Raw genomic sequence first — 20,392 nt, forward strand, 5'->3', positions numbered from 1 at the left:
TGTACCTATGAAAGTGGATTTCATTTTACGTAATTTCGCCAGAGGACAACACTCTCATTGCCATGGGTTCTTTTTCAGTGCGCCAAGTGCGTGCTGCACACGGGACCTCGGTTTATCGTCTCATCCGAAAGACTAGACGCTCAGTTTGATTTTCCAGTCAAACTTAGGAGAAAGGGCGAGAGCAGGGTTCGAACCCACACCCTCACGGACTCTCTGTATTGGCAGCTGAGCGTCTTAACCATTCTGCCACCTTCCTCTCAGTGTAGCGGTATGCTGTATGTGGGGAGAGCAGCCAGAATTTCACACAGAGAAATCTGTTGTGACAGAGTGATACAATACAGTCAAACATGACTGACTGATCGTATGTCATCACTCTTCCCTGTGAACAGGTGTGCCATCCCAGGTATGGACACCGACACCTGGCAGATCCAGAATGAGCAGCATGCCCTCCTCCTCAACCTCTCCATTCCCCCCGCCCCTGCTGACTTTGACAACTCCCACTCCTCCTGCTACATCTACTCCGACTTCTACCACTACATGGTGGACAGGAACTTCAGCACAGTCATGGAGGATCTCCAGGCCCAGGCCTCACACGGTGAGCAGGCAGTGAAAAGACCTCATGGTCACTGACGCTTCTGGACTTAAAAACACCTCACACCCATGCAAGAAAAAAAGGACACACACACACACACGCATGCATGCATGCATGCATACGCGCACGCACGCGCGCACACACACACACACACACACACACACACACATGTATACATTGCAGACAGATGGAAAGAAAAAAAGTAGTCTAGATAGATAGATAGAAAAGAAAAAAAGTAGTCTAGATAGATAGATAGATAAAAAGATATACTCACCTCTCCCTCTTGTACCCCCCATCTTTATTTTTCTGATTGTAAAACTTCTGATATTATTGCTGTTAGCTTTTGTACACATTGTCATGATGAAAGGATCAGTTTGTGAACAGCTTTGTACCAATACATTCAGTTTGTCCATGTGTTTACACAGTCTGTGTTGAGATAATGATGATGATTACTCAGCTGGCTGTAGATTAATCAGTACTTGAACTGTTAAAGAAGACAGTTTCCTTTCTTTACAAACAGTCAACATGACTGGCTACAACAACGGCAGTGGCCTGTCACTGTCGGAGTACCAGAAAGTGCTGGGTAACGTGGTGCCCAGTGACGTGGGGTCCGGCCAGACCGTAGGCAATAGGTCCATACAGCGGTGCAGCAGATACATTTATGACACGTCCACCTTTCAAACCACAGTGGTCACACAGGTAAGTTTTGCATGGGAGAGGGAGGGAGAGAGAGAGGGGCAGGGCTGAGGACACAGAGGGTGTGGGGAGGGGTGTGGGACATGGGGGCCAGGGGGGGGGGGAGAATAAAACACAGAAATTGACAGGGGGGAGGAGGGAGAGTGACAGAGAAGGAGACTCAAATGGTTTATTCATTTTTGGCCAAGGCCCCTGTAATTTTTATTATATCAGTTATGATGATGGAGACAAAAGACTATCCAATTATGGAAACCTCAGCTGAATTAACGAATGCAAGATGTGACAATATCCTTATCTTTCAAGGCTGTGTAAAGATAAGAGACTGATTTCTTACAATTTTAGGGTCAGTACAAGATAGCAGTTCTACAATCACCAGTATGTGTGACAAGACATTAAACAAAATTCATCATTCATCAAGATAGTAATAAAATCAGTTTGACGAGGGAAGTTTGTCAGTAATATCTGGATTGAATAAATGTTTCTGTGATGGGACATTAAACGAATAGCAATAAAATCAGCTTGAAGAAGCAAGGTTTTCAGTAATATTTGGATTGAATACATCTTTCTTTTCTTTCCTGTTTTTTTCTTCTTCATATCTAATTCAAAGAATATAATGTTGTTCATCTTCTTAGATCATTTACATATCTGACATATTAAATTGAGAGAGAAAGGGAGTGGGGGGGGGGGGTTGGAGGGGGGAGAGCTTGCCAACACTCATCCTTCTATGTCAGAAGGGAAAACACACAGTTTTAGTTTCAGTTTCAAGGAGGCATCACAGTTTGCCGACTGTTCCATGTAAAGGATAGTACATTTGCTTTTAAAGAAGAGCAGATGTCTGACCTACACATATACCCAATGAGCTGGCCAGGGCCTTTCAAAGAAGAGCAGATGTCTGACCTACACATATACCCAATGAGCTGGCCAGGGCCTTTCAAAGAAGAGCAGATGTCTGACCTACACATATACCCAATGAGCTGGCCAGGGCCTTTCAAAGAAGAGCAGATGCCTGACCTACACATATACCCAATGAGCTGGTCAGGGCCTTGAAAGCCGACCATAGATATATGAAGAAAATAAGCAGAAAAGCAAATTCCTACATTTGAATGTAACAAAAACAAAAGATACATGGAAGGCTAATGACTAGAATACGATTTTTCTGTGGAAAAAGAACGACGCAGCCTCGCTGCGGGAACTGATGTGAATTGCAGGACACATTGAACATGGACACACATTGCGGCCAAGGGCTGCCAGTCTGAGGGTTGACGAAGTTCTACCCATTGCTGGGGGATTTTTCCAGTGCAGTGAGCTCTTGCAGTGGGTTTTGGCTCGCTCCGTGGCTCCCAGTTCAGACGTGTTTGCAGCACTGTTGGCTGCGCCTGCATTGGCCGAGTTCCTGTCACTGCCAGTAGCGCCACCTACCTGCTGCCTACCGAGCTGTCCTTGAGTTCTCGGGGGAGGAGGAGGAGGAGGTGCAGTCCTGAGTGCGGGGGTGAAGGACATGGCTCGGATAGCATAGCACACGTACACACACACACACACACACACACAAGCACGCATGCACAGACACGTACACACACACACACACACATACACACAGAGGTTTTCTGTATTAACACTTTGCATCCTGAGTAATGTTTATCTGTAACACATGGTTTCTACCCATGGACTTAGTGCGGGTATTTCTTTAATACATTGGGCATGTTGAGTTTGGCTTTCTCAGTCAGTTGTATACTGGCTCAGTGGTTTTACTTTGTTGGCTTTAGCCCGTGTTGTTTGCTTGTGCTTTCAGGGGAATCTTTTTGTTGTTGTTGTTGTTGTTGTTGTTGTAATAATGGTGTGTGTGTTTAGTGCATGAGGTATGGCTTCAACAGTGCACTCAGCTGTTGTAGGGTTGTAGTACAACTGCACTGACAGGGTCTTCTTCTCTCTCAACTCTTTGAAGATTCACTGGGACGCTGCACAAAAGAACAATTCTGTCAGTTGTGTGCCAAAGACAGGGTCTCTGCGGATGATTCTCCCATCCATTGTGCAATGTTGTCAGTCCATCTCATTTTCTGTCTTCTTCTTTGTCTCCCTCCCTCAACATATCCTTCCAGGATTGTTTTCGCAAGGCCATTAGATCTTAATATTTGGCCATACCAATGTCATTTACTGCACTGAAGTGATGTCAGCAGATCTGTATAAGGTGCAACGTGCTGTTTGATGGTCTTGCTGCACTGAAGTGATGTCAGCAGATCTTTATAAGGTGCAACGTGCTGCTTGATGGTCTTACTGCACTGAAGTGATGTCAGCAGATCTGTATAAGGTCCAGTGTGCTGCTTGATGGTCTGGCACACTTGTTCATTGGTGATGTGATCTGTGTTGCTGATGTTTAGCATCTTGCAATAACGCGTCACAGTTCCTGTTTTCAGTTCCTGGATACTTTTATCAGCAGTGATGGTGATGATGTGGCTGACCATCAGCTTGGTGTGTTTGGTGCTGATAACCATGCCATATCTTGTGGCTCTTATTTCCATGTCATATCTTATCCATGTCATATGTTGTGGCTGTCATTTCCATGCCATATATTGTGGTTGTCATTACCATGTTATGTCTTGTGGCTGACGGGCGCAATAGCCGAGTGGTTAAAGCGTTGGGCTTTCAATCTGAGGGTCTCGGGTTTGAATCACGGTGACGGCGCCTGGTGGGTAAAGGGTGGAGATTTTTATGATCTCCCAGGTCAACATATGTGCAGACCTGCTAGTGCCTGAACCCCCTTCATGTGTATATGCAAGCAGAAGATCAAATACGCACGTTAAAGATCCTGTAATCCATGTCAGCGTTCGGTGGGTTATGGAAACAAGAACATACCCAGCATGCACACCCCCGAAAACGGAGTATGGCTGCCTACATGGTGGGGCAAAAACAGTCATACACGTAAAAGCCCACACGTGTGCATACGAGTGAACGCAGAAGAAGAAGAAGAAGTCTTTTGGCTGTCATTTACATGTCATATCTTGTCGCTCTCATTTCCATGTCATACCTTGTCCATGCCATATGTTGTGGCTGTCATTTCCATGCCATATGTTGTGGCTGTCATTTCCATGCCATATATTGTGGCTGTCCTTTCCATGTCATATCTTGTGGCTGTTTTATCATGGCATATCTTGTGGCTGTCATTTCCATGCCATATCTTGTGGCTGTTTTATCATGGCATATCTTGTGGCTGTCCTTTCCATGTCATATCTTGTGGCTGTTTTATCATGGCATATCTTGTGGCTGTCATTTCCATGCCATATCTTGTGGCTGTCATTACCATGTCATGTTGTGGCTGTCATTTCCATGCCATATCTTGTTCATGTATTATCCAGTCTTTTAACAAGCAAAGGGAGTTCTTGCTCATTTCTGGTTTGGCCACCATTGTCATCTGTGATGTTAGGTTCATGATGGTCCTTTCTCCAAGTCCACTGCTGACTAAACTGACATGATCTTCAGGCTTGTCAGCCATGATGCATTCCAGGAATATTTTGAACTCTGTGGGAGACAGCAGGCATCCCTGATGGACTCTAACCAAAGTATGAAACTACTGTTCAATAGAAACCTGTGAGCCCCACACTGGTCACTTTGGAGAATAGTTGTTGGACAGTATTGCCCGATGATACAGTTTTTGATTGTGGCCCATAGTGCTTCCTGCTATGCTGTTATTAAACGCTTTTCTGAAGTCTGTGAAGATGTGGTATCAATCCCTCTGGTGTTGGAGGTGTTTTTCACAAAAGGTATGCAGGTTAAACATGTGTTTGATACTTCTGCATTTGTGGAACCCAGCCAGCAATAACAGTTTCTGCTTGCAGCTGTAATCTGTTCAGAATGATTTTGAGCATTACTTAACTAGCATGGCTGATCAGACTGGTGCTGTAGTTCTGGCAGTGTTGGAGATTTCCTTTCATGGGGAGGCGATGATTAAAGATTGGATCCATGGCTTGGGCCATTCACCTGTGTGTCGGATGTTATTGCAGATGGCATTTTGGATGTCGGTTATTGCCTCTCCGCCATGTTTCAAAAGTTTTCCAGAAATGTAATCAATGCCTGCAACCTTCGCACATTTCCGCTACTTCACTGCTGCTGCAGCCTCACCACAGAGAATTTGGAAGTCATCCTCAGTAATGAAGACTGTTGGTTTTGGAGCTCTTTTGTCTCTTTTGATCTGTTTGTTGTAGAGTTCAGAGCAGCACTCAGTCAGCCATTTTATGGCGTCGTTTTCCTCTGTGAGACAGTTGCCATCTTTGCCATCAGAGCAGCACTCAGTCAGCCATTTTATGGCGTCTTTTTCCTCTGTGAGACAGTTGCCATCTTTGCCGTCAGAGCAGTACTCAGTCAGCCATTTTATGGCGTCTTTTTCCTCTGTGAGACAGTTGCCATCTTTGTCCTCCATGAGTTACAAAGTGTGAATACAGTTGTCATATTTTTCATTGTTGCTGTTGAAGTTATTATCTTTGTTTTAACGAGCATGCTTGTAGTCATAGAAGATAGCAACGTTCTGATGTCGTCTTGATTATACTTGATGCTGTTGATGCCATGATGATGGTGAAAGTGGCGTAATCGTCATTATCATCTGAGTTTTATTATTGTAATTATTGTCTACACTGCGGCATTGGCTGCCTGAGATGGAGTTAGTGTTGCGAGGGGGAAAATGAGAGAAAGAAAAATGGACAGAGAGAGGAAAGGAAGGAAATAAAGTGATTGATTCCATACTAAACAGTGACTATCACCACCACCATCATCAGCATCATGTCAGGAAATAAAGTGATTGATTCCATACTAAACAGTGACTATCACCACCATCATCATCAGCATCATGTCAGGAAATAAAGTGATTGATTCCATACCAAACAGTGACTATCACCACCACCATCATCAGCATCATGTCAGGAAATAAAGTGATTGATTCCATACCAAACAGTGACTATCACCACCACCACCATCAGCATCATGTCAGGAAATAAAGTGATTGATTCCATACCAAACAGTGACTATCACCACCACCATCATCAGCATCATGTCAGGAAATAAAGTGATTGATTCCATACCAAACAGTGACTATCACCACCACCACCATCAGCATCATGTCAGGAAATAAAGTGATTGATTCCATACCAAACAGTGACTATCACCACCATCATCAGCAGCATCATGTTAGGAAATAAAGTGATTGATTCCATACCAAACAGTGACTATCACCACCACCATCATCAGCATCATGTCAGGAAATAAAGTGATTGATTCCATACCAAACAGTGACTATCACCACCACCATCATCAGCATCATGTCAGGAAATAAAGTGATTGATTCCATACCAAACAGTGACTATCACCACCATCATCATCAGCATCATGTCAGGAAATAAAGTGATTGATTCCATACCAAACAGTGACTATCATCATCATCAGCATCAGCATCATGTCAGGAAATAAAGTGATTGATTCCATACTAAACAGTGACTATCATCAGCATCAGCATCATGTCATTTTCATTGAATTTGAATCTCCCTTTGGACTTGTGTCTGGTGTCGTAATGTACAGCTGACATGTCTTCAGGAAGGAATGAGAACAGATCATTATCAGTGCCACTCTCATTCCCTTTCGTGTTCATTCTGACAGTCACCCATATTCACAGAGTCTACCTTCATCTCTATCACCAGAATTTAAATCTACACTTCTTTTGAACAGTTCATCACCTATGATGTCATCCTAGTTACACACATTGTCCATAAATGTACATAAATCCACATGATCCCATATGACTGTCCTTGGCAAATCCATCATCACTACTCCATAAACATTGTGATGGCGGTCATTGCTGGCTGTGCTATACATAGTGTTGTTTTCATTACCTTATCATTATCATCATCACCATCATCATCACCATCATCATCACTATTGCATGTTTGTCTTTTGCTGCAGTCTCCCTTTTAGACCAACACAACATTCCTCTGATTCAGTACATCTATATGCTCTAGCAAGAACATTGCGCACTACATGTTTCAGGCCTTTGCATTCCTCAAGTTAAAGAAAATCATTTGGCAAATGTTCATTTCCCTTAACTGCCCCAGCCATATGGAATTCTCTTCCTTTCAGGCTTTGGAACGCCACCTCTTCAGACATTTTTTTTAATCCTCTCTGAAAAGTTGTGTGTTTAGTCTTTCCTCTCTGTGTGATTGTTGTCATGTTTTGGGCTGGCAGGTTGGGAAACGTGCATTTTCCCCAGTAATTTGTGGACAAAAAAAAAACATTTTTAATGGTTAGGCATAATTTGTTTGTTGGATTTTTCCATACGTTGGCGCGTTGGTAATAAAATGTGTTTGTGGTTTTCTTTCTGCGTGGGTGTGGGTGTGTTTGTGTGTGTGGGTATGTGTGTATAATTATATTTGTGTGCGAGCACACTTATATAAAACCTGTGAGCATATGTCATGGAAGACACTTGTTAAATGTTAATTGATATTGTTATTGTTTCATCATCATTATTATTATCATTATTATTATTATGATCTTTGCCTTCAAGCGGAGGATATTTATTATTGTTATATGATGTATCATCAGTGGCGACTGCTGCTGTTATTGTTTTTCAGTTGTTCTTTGTTGGATCATCAGCCTCAGTGGCAGCTGGTGGTGGTGGTGTGGCTGTTATTTCTGTTGCATATTAATCATTGTATTTGTCGTCATCATCATCATCATCATCATCATCATCATAAGTGGTGGTGGTGTGGCTGTTATTTCTGTTGCATATTAATCATTGTATTTGTCGTCGTCATCATCATCATAAGTGGTGGTGGTGTTGCTGTTATTTCTGTTGCATATTAATCATTGTATTTGTCGTCGTCATCATCATCATCATCATCATCATCATAAGTGGTGGTGGTGTTGCTGTTATTTCTGTTGCATATTAATCATTGTATTTGTCGTCATCATCATCATCATCATCATCATCAGAAGTGGTGGTGGTGTTGCTGTTATTTCTGTTGCATATTAATCATTGTATTTGTCGTCATCATCATCATCATCATCATCATCATAAGTGGTGGTGGTGTGGCTGTTATTTCTGTTGCATATTAATCATTGTATTTGTCGTCATCATCATCATCATCATCATCATCATAAGTGGTGGTGGTGTGGCTGTTATTTCTGTTGCATATTAATCATTGTATTTGTCGTCATCATCATCATCATCATCATCATCAGAAGTGGTGGTGGTGTGGCTGTTATTTCTGTTGCATATTAATCATTGTATTTGTCGTCATCATCATCATCATCATCATCATCAGAAGTGGTGGTGGTGTGGCTGTTATTTCTGTTGCATATTAATCATTGTATTTGTCGTCGTCATCATCATCATCATCATCATAAGTGGTGGTGGTGTTGCTGTTATTTCTGTTGCATATTAATCATTGTATTTGTCGTCGTCATCATCATCATCATCATCATAAGTGGTGGTGGTGTGGCTGTTATTTCTGTTGCATATTAATCATTGTATTTGTCGTCGTCATCATCATCATCATCATCATAAGTGGTGGTGGTGTTGCTGTTATTTCTGTTGCATATTAATCATTGTATTTGTCGTCATCATCATCATCATCATCATCATCAGAAGTGATGGTGGTGGTGATGTCACTGATGTTATTGTTGTTGCATATTAATGATTGTATTCATCATCATCATAATCATAATCATTATCATAAGCATCATCATCATCATCGTCATCATAAGTGGTGGTGGTGGTGATGTCATTGATGTTGTTGTTGCATATTAATCATTGTATTTGTCATCATCATCATCATCATCATCATCATAAGTGGTGGCGGTGATGATGTCATTGATGTTGTTGTTGCATATTAATCATTGTATTTGTCATCATCATCATCATCATCATCATCATAAGTGGTGGTGGTGATGATGTCATTGATGTTGTTGTTGCATATTAATCATTGTATTTGTCATCATCATCATCATCATCATCATCATCATCATAAGTGGTGGTGGTGATGATGTCATTGATGTTGTTGTTGCATATTAATCATTGTATTTGTCGTCGTCATCATCATCATCGTCATCATAAGTGGTGGCGGTTGATGATGTCATTGATGTTGTTGTTGCATATTAATCATTGTATTTGTCATCATCATCATCATCATCATCATCGTCATCATCATCATCATCATCATCATCATCATAAGTGGTGGTGGTGGTGATGTCATTGACGTTGTTGCATATTAATCATTGTATTTGTCATCATCATCAGCATCTTAAGTGGTGGTGGTGGTGATGTCATTGATGTTGTTGTTGCATATTAATCATTGTATTTGTCATCATCATCATCATCATCATCATCATAAGTGGTGGTGGTGATGATGTCATTGATGTTGGTGTTGCATATTAATCATTGTATTTGTCGTCGTCATCATCATCATCGTCATCATAAGTGGTGGCGGTGATGATGTCATTGATGTTGTTGTTGCATATTAATCATTGTATTTGTCATCATCATCATCATCATCATCGTCATCATCATCATCATCATCATCATCTTAAGTGGTGGTGGTGGTGATGTCATTGATGTTGTTGTTGCATATTAATCATTGTATTTGTCATCATCATCATCATCATCATCATCATCGGAAGTGGTGGTGGTGATGTCTTGGTTGTAGTGGTGATGATGGTGGTGGTTGTTGCTGACATGAGGGAGACGACGCGGTGTTTCAGATGGACCTGGTGTGTGAGAAGAAGATGTTCCGGTCCTACGCACAGACAGCCACCATGGTGGGCTACCTGAGTGGCAGTGCTATCTCCAGCGTGCCCTCTGACCTGTGAGTCTGACCCCACCCCCGCCACCCCCTCCCTGCCTTCTGCTATGCAACACACTGCACTGCTGTGTTGTGTTGTGTTGTGTTGTGTTGTGTTGTGTTGTGTTGTGTTGTGTTGTGTTGTGTTGTGTTGTGTTGTGTTGTGTTGTGTTGCTGTTGTGTTGTGTTGTGTTGTGTTGTGTTGTGTTGTGTTGTGTTGTGTTGTGTTGTGTTGTGTTGCTGTTGTGTTGTGTTGCTGTTGTGTTGCTGTTGTGTTGTGTTGTGTTGCTGTTGTGTTGTGTTGTGTTGTGTTGTGTTGTGTTGTGTTGTGTTGTGTTGTGTTGTGTTGTGTTGTGTTGTGTTGTGTTGTGTTGTGTTGTGTTGTGTTGTGTTGTGTTGTGTTGTGTTGTGTTGTGTTGTGTTGTGTTGTGTTGTGTTGCTGCTGTGTTGTGTTGTGTTGTGTTGTGTTGTGTTGTGTTGTGTTGTGTTGTGTTGTGTTGTGTTGTGTTGTGTTGTGTTGCTGTTGTGTTGTGTTGTGTTGTGTTGTGTTGTGTATTGAAGATATAGACATGCTGTGTTCTGTTGTGTATTGAAGATATAGATGTGTTGTGTTGTGTATTGAAGATATAGATGTGTTGTGTTGTGTATTGAAGATATAGATGTGATGTGTTGTGTTGTGTATTGAAGATATAGATGTGTTGTGTTGTGTATTGAAGATATAGATGTGCTGTGTACTGAAGATATAGATGTGCTGTGTTGTGTTGTGTATTGAAGATATAGATGTGTTGTGTTGTGTTGTGTATTGAAGATATAGATGTGCTGTGTTGTGTATTGAAGATATAGATGTGCTGTGTTGTGTATTGAAGATATAGATGTGCTGTGTTGTGTTGTGTATTGAAGATATAGATGTGCTGTGTTGTGTATTGAAGATATAGATGTGCTGTGTTGTGTTGTGTATTGAAGATATAGATGTGCTGTGTTGTGTATTGAAGATATAGACATGCTGTGCTGTGCTGTGTATTGAAGATATAGATGTGTTGTGTTGTGTATTGAAGATATAGATGTGCTGTGTTGTGTATTGAAGATATAGATGTGTTGTGTATTGAAGATATAGATGTGCTGTGTTGTGTTGTGTATTGAAGATATAGATGTGCTGTGTTGTGTATTGAAGATATAGATGTGCTGTGTTGTGTATTGAAGATATAGATGTGCTGTGTTGTGTTGTGTATTGAAGATATAGATGTGCTGTGTTGTGTATTGAAGATATAGATGTGTTGTGCTGTGTTGTGTATTGAAGATATAGATGTGTTGTGTTGTGTATTGAAGATATAGATGTGTTGTGTTGTGTTGTGTATTGAAGATATAGATGTGTTGTGTTGTGTATTGAAGATATAGATGTGTTGTGTTGTGTATTGAAGATATAGATGTGCTGTGTTGTGTTGTGTATTGAAGATATAGATGTGTTGTGTTGTGTTGTGTATTGAAGATATAGATGTGCTGTGTTGTGTATTGAAGATATAGATGTGTTGTGTTGTGTATTGAAGATATAGATGTGTTGTGTTGTGTTGTGTATTGAAGATATAGATGTGTTGTGTTGTGTTGTGTATTGAAGATATAGATGTGCTGTGTTGTGTTGTGTATTGAAGATATAGATGTGCTGTGTTGTGTATTGAAGATATAGATGTGTTGTGTTGTGTATTGAAGATATAGATGTGTTGTGTTGTGTATTGAAGATATAGATGTGCTGTGTTGTGTATTGAAGATATAGATGTGCTGTGTTGTGTATTGCTACTGTGTGGTATTGTGTATTGTGATTTTTTGTGTGTTGCTGCTGTGTTGTGCAGTGTATTGCAGATGTGCTGTGTTGTGTATGGTAAATGTGCTGTGCTGTGTTGTGTTGTGTATTCCTGTTGTCCTGTGTATTGCTGCTCTGTTGTGCTGTGTTGTATATGGCTACAGTGCTGTCTTGTTGATTGTGTTGCAGAACTGTGTGGTATGATGTTGTGCTGTGTTGTACAGTGCTGTCTTGTTGATTGTGTTGCAGAACTGTGTAGTATGATGTTGTGCTGTGTTGTACAGTGCTGTCTTGTTGATTGTGTTGCAGAACTGTGTAGTATGATGTGCTGCACTGTGAAGTGTGCAGCATGGCTCACATCACTGAATACAACAAAGAAAATGAGGTTTAAAGCGATCAGACTGAAAACAGATTCACTTACAGCTAGCAAACTATATGTGTGTGTGTGTGTGTGTGTGTGTGTGTGTGTGTGTGTGTGTGTGTGTGTCAGGTTTGGGCGGAAAAAGGTGATGCTGTTTGCGGTGGGGCTGCACGCCTTGACAGCGCTGTCGCTGGCCTGGGTTCCAACCCTGCCCCTGCTGGCCTTCATGTGCTGGCTCAACGGGATGTCTGTCATGGGCCTCTACACCAATGCCTACGTCATCAGTAAGTCACACCCCATAGAAACCAGAGGCAGCATGAACCATGTCCTCTTGAGTAGCCATGAGATGTCTTGAAAGACAGCCATGAGCTCAGAAGAAAAGGGTTGTCTTCTTCTTCTTCTCATTCATCAGACAGACACCCCAGTCTCCGTGATGAAGGCATTTGTATGCTGCAGGTCCTCCACACAGCTGTGGAGCTTCCGGGTCTGTGGAGTTGGGTCGGGCCAGTACCACTTGAGGAAAGGGTTGTGAGGGTTCACATTTCTGTGATCCATCTGTGATGCAGTAGTCCCCTCCTGGTCTGTGGAGTTGGGTCGGGCCAGTACCACTTGAGGAAAGGGTTGTGAGGGTTCACATTTCAGTGATCCATCTGTGATGCAGTAGTCCCCTCCTGTGTAAAGGTCAGCATCTGTAACAACAGCAAGAGACAGCTGTGTGGCTGTGTGAAGAGCTCTCCAGGCTTGTCAGGACTGGTGGCTGCCACTTGAAGAGAACCATTCCCCTGCAGGTGAAAACCGGCTCCACCACGATGGGGCAAGGACACCTTGCACTTCCCACTATCCCCTGTCGGAAAGCGGCTTGTAACAAAGGCCTCAAAGTTTACAGCAATCGGGTTTTTAAGTTTTTGTGCGAATCAAGTGGGATTGTGGATACATTCGTGGGAGAGTCATTCAGCCTGTGGCCGGCTCCTACACACAAGTGAGTGTGCTGGTTCAAATGGGAGATTGGGGCCACACGGCTGACATATCCATGTCACTGCACAGGCTTTTTCCCCACTGTCCCCTTTTTTTTCTTCTTTTTTATGTCTTTGGGAGCGTTGTACAAACTTGTCACCAACGTTACACATGTGATGAAAGGGAGTGCAGAATAGACTTGTATTTGTAGCAACTCTTGAAAGATATAGAGACATTATCACAATGATTTTTTTTTTTTTTTTCGTCATTATGGCTACAAGATTTTTCAGTTAATAGTTAAGACTTTTTAATGAAGAGATTTAGTATCTGTCTTCAAAAATATTAAAAAAAATAATCAGAATGATTAGTTTTGTCACTGATTTCAACCACATACAGGGCATATAAAAGGGCAACTTTGATTCAGATAGTTTTGGACTGCAACTATGTGTTCCTAGGACATGAGCAACTATGTGTTCCTAGGACATGAGTAACTATGTGTTCCTAGGACATGAGTAACTATGTGTTCCTAGGACATGAGTAACTATGTGTTCCTAGGTTCCTAGGACATGAGTAACTATGTGTTCCTAGGACATGAGTAACTATCCTAGGACATGAGCAACTATGTGTTCCTAGGACATGAGTAACTATGTGTTCCTAGGACATGAGTAACTATGTGTTCCTAGGTTCCTAGGACATGAGTAACTATGTGTTCCTAGGACATGAGTAACTATGTGTTCCTAGGACATGAGCAACTGTGTGTTCCTAGGACATGAGCAACTATGTGTTCCTAGGACATGAGTAACTATCCTAGGACATGAGTAACTGTGTGTTCCTAGGACACGAGTAACTATGTGTTCCTAGGACATGAGTAACTATGTGTTCCTAGGACATGAGTAACTATGTGTTCCTAGGTTCCTAGGACATGAGTAACTATGTGTTCCTAGGTTCCTAGGACATGAGTAACTATCCTAGGACATCAGCAACTATGTGTTCCTAGGACATGAGTAAGTATGTGTTCCTAGGACATGAGTAACTATGTGTTCCTAGGACATGAGCAACTATGTGTTCCTAGGACATGAGTAACTATGTGTTCCTAGGTTCCTAGGACATGAGTAAGTATGTGTTCCTAGGACATGAGTAACTATGTGTTCCTAGGACATGACAAATAAAGTGAAGAACAAATGGACAGTAACATCTCATTAAACTTATGTGAAAGAATTCTGCAAATGATGATCTAAGGGGAGAGAGCAGTTTAAGTACGTATGCTGCACCACATCTGCCAAGCAGATGCCTGACCAGCAGCATAACCCAACATGGTTAGTCAAGCCTTTACAGCATGCATATATATTTGTGTATCTATCAGAGTAGATTTCTGTAGTTCTGCAACAGAAGAGAGCCCTTTGTTGCCAGGAGTTCTTTTTCAGTCAGGCATATGCCTTACAGATGGTGCTGCGTGTATGGCTTAGCCCGAACAGAGTGACGCCTTGTTGAAAAGTGAAACTGAAAGAGAAAGTTGTGACAACAGGTGTGGAGATGGTGGGTCCATCGAAGCGAGTGTTGACGGGGATCGGCATTGTGGTGCTCTGGGCCCTGGGAATGGTGGTGCTGACGCCCCTCGCTTACCTCATCCGTGACTGGCAGACCCTGCAGATGGCTGCCTCCGCCTTCCCCGTTGTCTTCTTCTCCTACTACTGGTACGTGGGCCTTGCTTTGTCTCTGTCACTGTGTATCTCTCTCTCTCTCTCTCTGTGGTCTTCTTCTCCCCCTACTACTGGTACGTGGGCCTTGCTTTGTCTCTGTCACTGTGTATCTCTCTCTCTCTCTCTCTGTGGTCTTCTTCTCCCCCTACTACTGGTACGTGGGCCTTGTTTTGTCTCTGTCACTGTGTATCTCTCTCTCTCTCTCTCTCTGTGGTCTTCTTCTCCTCCTACTACTGGTACGTGGGCCTTGTTTTGTCTCTGTCACTGTGTATCTCTCTCTCTCTCTCTCTCTGTGGTCTTCTTCTCCCCCTACTACTGGTACGTGGGCCTTGCTTTGTCTCTGTCACTGTGTATCTCTCTCTCTCTCTCTCTGTGGTCTTCTTCTTCTCCTACTACTGGTACGTGGGCCTTGCTTTGTCTCTGTCACTGTGTATCTCTCTCTCTCTCTCTCTCTCTCTCTCTGTGGTCTTCTTCTCCCCCTACTACTGGTACGTGGGCCTTGTTTTGTCTCTGTCACTGTGTATCTCTCTCTCTCTCTCTCTCTCTCTCTCTCTGGTCTTCTTCTCCCCCTACTACTGGTACGTGGGCCTTGTTTTGTCTCTGTCACTGTGTATCTCTCTCTCTCTCTCTCTCTCTCTCTCTCTCTCGTCTTCTTCTCCTCCTACTACTGGTACGTGGGCCTTGCTTTGTCTCTGTCACTGTGTATCTCTCTCTCTCTCTCTCTGTGGTCTTCTTCTCCCCCTACTACTGGTACGTGGGCCTTGCTTTGTCTCTGTCACTGTGTATCTCTCTCTCTCTGTGGTCTTCTTCTCCCCCTACTACTGGTACGTGGGCCTTGTTTTGTCTCTGTCACTGTGTATCTCTCTCTCTCTCTCTCTCTCTCTCTCTCTGGTCTTCTTCTCCCCCTACTACTGGTACGTGGGCCTTGTTTTGTCTCTGTCACTGTGTATCTCTCTCTCTCTCTCTCTCTCTCTCTCTCTCTCGTCTTCTTCTCCTCCTACTACTGGTACGTGGGCCTTGTTTTTCACTTGCTGAAGAATGGTTCATTTTACAGTATTCGTAAACTCTTGTATTTATATATTTAATGCCCTGAAGATACGACAGGAATTTGTTGACAGCAATGAAGAAATTTAGAATTAATTTACAATGCACAAGAAGCACTTTTGTTCTACAGGTTTGAGTTTGTATGTATTTTACATTGTGTTGTCGCTACATGGTCACCATATTGTGTACTTTTGACCTCTTTCAAGGGTCGGAGGTCTGGAGATTAAAGTTTTTGTTCTTGTTCTTTCTCTGTGTCTCTCTGTCTCTGTCTGTCTGTCTGTCTCTCTTGTATTGCATGTTTGTTATATTTTCCCTTTGTATGAGGACAGGATAAAAACCAGCCTAATACGTTTATTCCTGTTTTCCCTTGATCAAGAATAATTCATTCATTGATCATTTCCTTCCCTCTCATCATGGGTCTAATATTCAAACTGTCAGATCATGGTTTGTTGACTTTGTAACCTCTTGATTTGTGTGTTGTTTTCATAAATCTTTTACCTGTGTTTGATTTGATTTCAGCATTCACTTCAAAGACTTTGTGATGTTTCATTCTGCAGCGAGGAAATTGTTCAGAAGAGACTGAGAATGTCATGTGCATACTTATCCAAGTATTTGTTTGAGACTGGTAAAAACATAGTTTTTTATTTGAATGTACAGTGTCAGTTTACAGTGTTTATCACAGGGACAGTGAATACAGTTGTACTCTGGTAATATTAGAACAGTTTATTGTGTCGTTTTCGAAAATGAAGATGTGCATTTCATTATTGCCAGTGATTTTAATGCACACATTGGAGACTGGACTTTGAATACTAATGACTTGAATGACTTTTTCATTCCTGTGATGAAAGCATTTATGCTAGGGACTGCAAAGATAATGTTGTTGTGTGAAAAAAAAGAAGTGAATAATTTGTTGGGGGAATGTTTGATCAAACTTTGAGGCACTTCTCAGTTAACTGCTTTGAACTGTTTTGTTTATGGAGTGTTTTCTTTTTTTGTCTGAAAATGGAAATAGAACTATTGACTATATTTTGTGTTCTGCTGACTTGGTTACTGAAGTTTTATGGTAACTGACAGAGTGGAAGTGCTGCATATGCCCATTGAAACAAGTATTGATAGCAACTGTGATTAATCTAATTCCAGTCAGTCACAGCAAAAGATGGGGAGTGTACAGAACGTGACAGGATGCTGCCAGAGTTGATGTATTTAGAAGAGAAATGTCTTCTGCTGCTACACAGACAGGTCTGGATAATGTCTGAAATGATACTGATGTTGATGCTGAGGCTGCTATTTCAGAGCTGGTTAACATCTTACTCCGTGCAGCTGACTGCTTTCACAGAACGCTACACTGCGGTGCTAGCCAGCGAACCCCAAGTGGCAACAAATGGTTTGACACTAGGTATTTTTTGGAAAAAAAAAAAATATTGTGTATATTTTTTCCATAGTCATGTAGAACTCTTTTTTTTTTTTTTTTTTTTTTTTTTTTTTTTTTTTTTTTTTTTTTACAGTGATAGTTAACCTGTTGCCTGCCCTTGGGCGTATGACTTACGTCCCTTTGTTGCCGTCCAGTGCATTGAAGACGTAACTCACACGTCCAGTTTTCATCAACAATTCATGGTTGATATTAAAGGGAAACGACTTACGCTGTTTCCCCCTTTCTTCTGGAATGTTTGAAACATTGTTTGTGTTATGTCTGCACTGTATGATTGACAGGCAGTGGAAAATTCCAAAGTTCATTACTGACACAGCTGGGCAAACTGGCATTGTCAACCACAGCTTGATCTCATCTCATTTTGTGAAGGTTGACAGCCTTTGAAGTGTCACAGGAAATAACAATACATGGACAGTGGGGAAGAAAGTGTGTGCAGTGATAGGGTCATGAAACAGGTGCCGCTTTTGATTGTGATGATGAGTCACCGCCCACTTCGTGACACGTAGCCCCCTCTGAAGACAGACATTTGGTCTGAAACTTTGGTCTGAAAGTGAGTCTTATTTTACAAACCACAGTTTTTATAAACTTTCTCCATTCGGTGTTTCCATAGAAACAGCAGTCATTTTTTACTCACTTGTCTAAACAAAGTGAGTATGTTTTAACCCAGTGTTCAGTTGTCTGTGTGTGCCTGTGTCTGTGTGGCCGTGGTAAACTTTAACATTGCCATTTTCTCTGAAAATACTTTGTCTGCCAATACCAGCTTTGGCTTAAACATAGTATGGAAAAAAATCTTCACAGTGATACCAATAACAGGTTGTAAGTCTCCCGAATAATGCCATATTTCTGAATCATTAACATTTTATTTCATCGAGATTCATTCCGAAATCCGAAAATTCTAAAAACCGCTTCCCACTGAGTTTGGCCGACTAGAAGGTAGGTTGTGTTCGAAGACGACATGACCTTGTTTTTCTTGTTCACAATTAAAAGGAAAAAAACACAAATTCTGGACAGAACATATACAGCGATACCGTGTTTGCTGCATATAAATATTCTAAAATGGACACTGACTTAACTGGAATAAACATAAAAGAAAAATTGAGTCGATCATTTCTTTCAGCCTGCTGTAGACTCGTTCGTGCAGATCTAGAGATCTACCATGTGTTGTGGTGTGCTTGAAGCAATGGCAACGTCTCCTTTACCGCCAAAATAAAAGAATGATCGAGATATAATAAAACACACAAAAAACATAATTTAAACAGCGTTATTAAGTCCACTACAATCACATCTGTTCATCGCAGGAAGAAGAAAACATCTACATTGCTTTAAGTATTAAATTTAGTCAGATGAAGTGAGATGCGCCACAGCAGTGGGGATTAGTCTGCTTGCTTTGGAACTGAACATGCCTGGTTCGATCCCGCTTGGAGACTTCAACCATTGAAACACTGCGTTGCTTGTCCCGGGCATGAAGAAAACCCTCGACATCCAAATGTTCCACACTTCAAGTATATCTAATTCATAAAGACTTATTTCTTAGTGGAACAGTATATAGTACTTGAGCTTACTTTTTTTTCAGAATTGAGTTATGCAAAACAGTTCTGTTATCCTGTGTCAAAAACAGCTAAATTGCACATTTTTTACATAGGTAAAAACTTACTGAAATCCCACTTCTTCGACATCTATTCAGCAAGAACTTTGTGACCTTTTCCAGCTACAAGGATATGTATCAAAATTATCAGCAGAAGGCACACAGCTATTTACAAATAGAATATTGTATGTAAAACAATATTTTTTCTTTTAGAATATGTGCTAAAACACAATGGTATCTGCGTTCAACACAATAGTACCATCAAAACTATATTTTAAACTGAAAGATCTCTTGCTGCCTGAATCAGTTTGTGCATGGATCCTAGATTTTCTAAGATGCAGACCGCAAGTTGTTAAAGTTGGTGACCTCACCTCCTCCACATGCATTCTCAACATATAGGCGCCCCACAGGGATGTGTTCTATCCCCACTGTTGTACTCACTATCCACACATGACTATGCAACTCAAAATGAATGTAACACCATGGTCAAGTTTGCCAACGATACTACTCTAAAAGGGCTGATTACGAACAGTGATGAGTCAAAATATAGTGAAGAAGTACTAGAACTTGCCAGCTGGTGTGATCAAAACAACTTAGAACTCAACGTATCAAAAACAAAAGAATTGATTTTAGTTTTCAGGAAGACCAGATCTAACCCCTTACCACTTGTCATTAAAGACAAGCAAGCAGAGATCATCAGCAGCTTTAAATTTCTCGGACTGATCATTTCCAACGATTTGAAATGGGAGAAAAATGTGGAAAAAATTGTTAAGAAAGCACAACAGCGCTTGTACTTTCTTTGGCGCCTCAGAAAGTTCGGAATTAGATAAGAGATCATGGTTGATTTCTACCGAGCAGTCATTGAAAGCGTGTTAACCTTCGCTATTACTGTTTGGTATGGAAACATTTCCAAGACAGAAGTCGCAGCCCTGAACAGAATGGTAAAAACTGCCACCAAGATCACCGGGGCTGATCTACCTTCTCTAGAAGACATATAATTATTATAAGCGGCTACTCAAAAAAGCAACATCAATCAGCCAGGATGAATCACGTCCAGCTTTTGGGATTTTCGAGATGCTCCCCTCTGGTCAACGGTACAGAAGTATTAGGACGAAAACCAATCGCTTCACCAATAGCTTTTTCCCCGAAAGCAGTCAATGCCCTGTCTCTCGAACAAATCCAGTCTGATAACTAGAATTGTGCAACCAACAACCAACTACCTGAAGATCTAGCCATCAGCCCCATCCACATGTAATATGCAGCTTCTGTTCAAACGTGTGTGTGTGAGAGAGAGACAGAGACAGAGAGAGTGTTTGTGTGTGTGCGTGTGTGTGTGTGTGTGTGTGTGCACGCGCATGTGTGTGTGTGTGTGTGTGTGTGTGCAGTGCGTACATGTGTGAGTATGCACAAGTTTTTGTATTGA

The 20,392-nt window shown here is 41.6% G+C and overlaps 1 protein-coding gene across 4 annotated transcripts in view; it reads left to right on the forward strand.

Annotated features, from left to right (window-relative positions):
• The window catches only part of LOC143299955 (organic cation transporter protein-like), a 66,957-nt gene that overhangs the window by 25,737 nt on the left and 20,828 nt on the right, over nucleotides 1–20,392 (forward strand). For all 4 annotated transcript variants that reach the window (XR_013057585.1, XR_013057586.1, XR_013057587.1 and 1 more), the window contains exons 3-7: nucleotides 390–595; nucleotides 1,113–1,291; nucleotides 10,022–10,125; nucleotides 12,387–12,541; nucleotides 14,737–14,905. Coding sequence is in view for 1 of the 4 variants with exons in the window: in XM_076613501.1 (XP_076469616.1) it covers nucleotides 390–595; nucleotides 1,113–1,291; nucleotides 10,022–10,125; nucleotides 12,387–12,541; nucleotides 14,737–14,905 (813 nt within the window). In the remaining 3 variants the exon portion in view is untranslated. The remainder of the gene's footprint in view (nucleotides 1–389; nucleotides 596–1,112; nucleotides 1,292–10,021; nucleotides 10,126–12,386; nucleotides 12,542–14,736; nucleotides 14,906–20,392) is intronic.

Source organism: Babylonia areolata, chromosome 25 (genome assembly GCF_041734735.1).
Source record: "Babylonia areolata isolate BAREFJ2019XMU chromosome 25, ASM4173473v1, whole genome shotgun sequence".
In the NCBI taxonomy this organism is placed as follows: Eukaryota; Metazoa; Mollusca; class Gastropoda; order Neogastropoda; family Buccinidae; genus Babylonia; species Babylonia areolata.